Source organism: Pleurodeles waltl, chromosome 8 (assembly GCF_031143425.1).
Source record: "Pleurodeles waltl isolate 20211129_DDA chromosome 8, aPleWal1.hap1.20221129, whole genome shotgun sequence".
In the NCBI taxonomy this organism is placed as follows: domain Eukaryota; kingdom Metazoa; phylum Chordata; class Amphibia; order Caudata; family Salamandridae; genus Pleurodeles; species Pleurodeles waltl.
Window position 1 is genome coordinate 65,550,491 of NC_090447.1, and position 5,271 is coordinate 65,555,761.

At 43.1% G+C, this 5,271-nt stretch overlaps 1 protein-coding gene across 1 annotated transcript; it reads right to left on the minus strand.

Moving 5' to 3' along the window:
• Positions 1-3,744: 3,744 nt before the first annotated feature.
• Positions 3,745-4,683, minus strand: LOC138249466 (olfactory receptor 52K1-like). The gene has a single exon (XM_069203425.1). The coding sequence runs from the start codon at positions 4,681-4,683 to the stop codon at positions 3,745-3,747; it is 939 nt and encodes a 312-aa protein (XP_069059526.1).
• Between the last annotated feature and the right edge of the window lie 588 nt (positions 4,684-5,271).

A 5,271-nucleotide genomic window follows, 5' to 3' on the forward strand; every position in this document is an offset into this window, starting at 1 on the left:
TTGGCAGGAATAAAGGAACCAATATTTACACTGTTACTTTCACTAAATAGTGTTGGGCATATGAATGGTAGTCTTGGTTACTGCTTGCAAGAATCAGAAACAGAACAAATGTGCCAGCGGACTCTGAAGAAATGTAATGGATTTAGGGCCAGATGTAGGAAACTGTTTGCGACTCGCAAACAGCAAAATTTGCCGTTTGCGAGTCGCAAAACGCAGTTTCCTATGCAGAAATGCATTTTGCGAGTCGGAACCGACTAGCAAAATGCATTTCCGACTCGCAAATAGGAAGGGGTGTTCCCTTCCTATTTGCGACTCGCAGTGGGATGCAATACGCATATGCGGTCGCAAATGGCATCGCAGTTACCATCCACTTCAAGTGGATGGTAACCCACTCGCAAATTGGAAGGGGTCCCCATGGGACCCCTTACAGTTTGTGACTGGACCCACAAATATTTTTTCAGGGCAGGGAGTGGTCCAAGGGACCACTCCCTGCCCTGAAAAAAACCCGAAACTAAAGGTTTCGTTTTTTTTTTTAAGTGCAGCTCGTTTTCCTTTAAGGAAAACGGGCTACACTTAAAAAAAAAAAAAACTGCTTTATTTAAAGCAGTCACGAACATGGAGGTCTGCTGACGACAGCAGGCCTCCATGTTAGCGAGTGCCTATACTCGCTATGGGGCCGCAATTTGCGACCCACCTCATGAATATTCATGAGGTGGGTCATTGCGACCTCATAGCAAGTCGCAGTCGGTGTCTGAGACACCGTACTGCATTGCAAATTGCGACTTGCAATTTGCGAGTCGGATGGACTCGCAAATTGCAAGTCGGAATTTGCAATCTTGCTACATCTGGCCCTTAATTCCGCAAGCTGAACACCCAGGTGCATTCCACAGGGAATGACGCTACTGTTCAGGAGGCAAGACTTCCTCTTTATTATACAGTTCAATTAACGAGAACCATCAGCCATGGGGTGCCCTTAAGGTGCAAGCCTGGAGGAAACCTCCTGAAGGTGGCTCTGCCTTGCTTGAAGGCAGTGGTTGCCAACCTTTTGACTTCTCTGGACCCCAACTTTATCATTACTGGGAACCCTGGAACCCCCACTGAATCATAATTGGAATCAGGGGACCCCCTACTGAGTCATTACTGAATGCTGGGGACCTAATCTGTTAATATTATTTAATTTTCTAAGCAGCGCGGACCCACTGAGAAGGCTTCATGGACTCCCAGGGGTCCCTGGACCACAGGTTGGGAACCACTGCTCCAGGGCAATTCATTTCAATGGCTTCCGTAAAGAATTTCTCACATGAGAGGACCCGTTTCTGTTTTTGATTCAAGAACAGAGATCTGAAATATGAGGTACAGGTTATTTGAGTTAGGGTCTCAGTCCACCTCTTTGACACCAAAAGCTGAGACAGCCTCTAGGAAATATTTGTAAGTTTCTGTCACTGTGATGTCACACACAGATCTATTATGTCTCACCTCCATACATATATTCATACATGCAACAGAGCTCCTGGTACAGACAGTTTAATTTAAGGAGTTCACTGATGTTCCTACATGCCAGCATAGGACACAAGCCCCAAAATAGTACCCCAGACTTTTAAAAATGTACGTAGTGTTTGGGGCAGGGTACTTCGCACATGCAGATGTAGTCCATTGTAAAACAGTGATGTTTTTAATTAGCCACCTAGTTAGATTTAGCCTCTAAGGGTTAGTGGGTAACCAGATTTAGAGACACCCACCTGGGGCAACAGAAGATACAGCACTTAAACCTGAGATTAGCACCTCAAATCTGTCTGCATTTTACTATCGTCTTGGGAAATGCAAAGAGAGCTATAAAATGCTCTAATCCCGCAGTAGATCACTCACAAACTTCTACATTTTATCCTGCCAGAGTCTTATGACCCAACAAGCATTCCTAAACTACAGACTAATGGTGACATCAGCAGAAGGTGACAATAAGAGGACAGCTCCACATCTCTGGAACGAAAAATGATCGACAAAAGAGCCATCTGAGATTCTAGAAAAACATGGTCATGATGTTTTGAACCGTATCTCACCCCACTCACAGTCTGGGCACAGGGTCTAAAATTTAAAGTAGAGAGCAGATGATGAGGCAGTCCAGTATACCGTGCTCCTAAGCTCTTGCACCTCACTCCTTCTGCTTGCTCTCACCGGCCACACATCCACTCTGGCCTCTCCATATACCCACCAAATACCTTTGTTCTGGTACTTGTTTGTAGCTAGAGGTGCCCGTCAAGAAGCCACAAATGTACTCACTCGGAAGAAGGTGAACAGTAAGGTGTCTGGGGCATATTTACAAGCCTCTTGTGCCGCCGTAGCACCCCACAGCTTCATTTTTTGGACTCTAATGCGCTTCTAAGGTGTCCTTTCCCCACGCCAGATTTACAAAGTGGGGCAATGCACACATTGCACCACTATGCAACCCCTTGCACCACATTATGCATAATGCATGCCAGGGGGACATTCCAAAGTAGGGCGGCCTGAAAAAATGGAGTAAGATCTTACTGCACCATTTTTTCTATCATTTTTAACACCTGCTAAAGGCATGTGTTAAAATAATGCACCTATTAAAACCAATGGGCCTCCCTGTGCTTTGCTGCACTAGCGTCAAATGTTTTGAAGATTATCCAGCAAAGCGCACAATAGCATAAAAAAATCTGATGCTTTTGTGGAAACAGCTAACATGGAATGCCATATTAGAAATATGGTGTAACCATGGTTTCGTTAGGTGGGACAGGGGCGGAGCAAGAGAAGCGGTGCTTCGGGACCGATGGACCACTTTCTGATAAATATATCCGTTTGTGTGTTCCAAAGACAAAACATAATTAAATGTCACGGTAGCTGTATGTTGTAGTCAACATATCTGGCAATATTCACGAAGGTACACTCACACTTTTATTGTAAGTTTACAATTTTTTTGCTATTCACAAATTACTTGAACTATTTTTGCCACTGCAGAGAGTGTCCTATCTTTCAGTGTGTGAAGTTCTCCACAGTTGTGAAACTACTACACGTAAAACTGCACTCGTAGTTTGTGAAAAGCAAAAAAAAAGTACATTTACACCAATTGGGAGTTTACATTTGTGAATAAGGTTAGTCATCTGAAATACATTTTGTTGCCTACAAAAATAATGCCCCATTGAAGTTAATGATAGAGAATTTTACACCCAGTGGTATGATATTTTCGTACACAGCATTTAGGAAAAAAATATCTATGATAGACAATGCTCTGTACATGATGTTATATAATCCAGCAGCGGAAAGGAACGGGTATTTCGAAAATGCTCAACTTCCAGTATTTTGTATTTCTTCTTCCTATTCATAATAGCTGTAAAAAATGCCCTCCATTGGGGATGCAGTGTAGGAAAAGTGCCATTCAAACTGAAAGTCTCAGAAGGGAAACAGTTAAGAAATTTATAATGGAGACTAAAGTCAAAGGCACTTGTTTACTATTAAAAACAAATCGATATCTTGATTCATGAGAATTTCATCTACATGTTTCTTTTCAATATATGTTTATGCTGTCTCATAAACCCAAGCCGGTACATCCCTTTATTTGTCACTAATTAGTTCTTGAGAAGAAATTATCCTCATCTGCCTGATCATAGACACAGTAGATTCTGAAGAAATTGCAAGAACCCTACTGGTTAATTAAGGTCAGAATACATTTACTGGGATGGAGTTGTCCAAGTGAGCCAGACACAGATGACATATCAGGCTAGACTAGTTTGAGAGGTAGGCCTTCAGAACCCTTTTTCTGATCTGCTTTGTTTTCACACCATAAATGATTGGGTTTAGCACTGGTGGTCCCATCAGGTAGCAAGTGGCCAGCAAGATGTGAATATGAATTGGGACATTATGGCCAAACCTGTGTACAGCAGATGAGAGCACAACTGGAATGTAAAATACTAAGATAGCCCCAATATGCGCGGCACAGGTGCCAATCGCTTTCATGCGTTTGTCTACGGATGCCAGTCTGAAGACAGCCCGAAGTATCAGGGCGTAAGATACAGCAATAAACATCAAGTCTAAAGCAACAACGAACAAGACTGTGGCCATGCCATAGATATTATTGAGAGTTACATCAGCACAAACCAGCTTCAGAAGAGCCATGTGCTCACAGTAGGAATGGTGGACTATAACAGAATTACAAAAGGGCAACCTTTTCACCAGAAAGGGCAATGGGATGACTAGAGTGACTGCTCGAGCTACAGCTGTTAGTCCAATTTTAACAATGACCAGATTGGTCAGGATGCTCTTGTATCTCAGAGGATTGCATATAGCAACATAGCGGTCAAAGGCCATGGCCAAAAGCACAGAGGATTCCATCACAGCGAAGGAATGTATGAAGAACATCTGGGTGAGGCAGCCGTGGAAAGAAATTTCTCTGGAATCAAACCAAAGGATGCTCAGCATCTTCGGCACAGTGGAGGTGGACAATATGAGGTCGATGGTGGCCAACATACAGAGGAATAGGTACATGGGTTCATGAAGTTTAGGTTCTATTTTGATAATAAGCAAAAGCATCAAATTCCCTAGACAGGCAATGATGTACCCTGAGCAATAGGGAATTGCAATCCAAATGTAGAGGGTTTCAAGACCAGGAATTCCCAACAGAAAGAAGGCAGATGGATTGTGGCTGCTGAAGTTTAATTCACCCATGGTTTCTCCAGGTGGTTGTCAGAAAACTTAGCTTGTTAATTTCTTTCCTTTAACAAACACAAAAAACAGTGTCAAAAGTATGAAAGCAAGCTGTAGATCTAGAATACTTTCAAAATGTAATATCTTTGCATAATTTAGCAATTCAGACAAATTATTGTAACTAGATGAACTGGAAAATAACTTTAAATGTGCATTAGAGAAGCAATAGGCCTAACTGAATGTGAAACATCACTTACAACGTGGTCAATGCAACGCTATGCATTTACCACGCTGCTATTACAATGCATATGCATGTAGAACACATGCCTTTAGCACGCATGCCTTTACCACACATATACATGGTGACGGCAGAGAGAGCGGTCTAGCTGTCCGGGTGGAACAGGAAGGAGCAGAGGAGAGAGAGTTAAGTGGAGTTGGCGCTGGGTTTTGGGGGGTGGGTGGGGTTGTTTTTAGGACCAGGCAGGGTTGGGGGGTCAGGTAGATTTTAGGACAGGGCAGGGTAGGTTTTAGGGTTCATGGCAGGGGGTCGAGATAGTTCTTAGGACAGTATGTGGTAAAGTTTAAGGTAAAGGGGGATGGGGTGTCAGG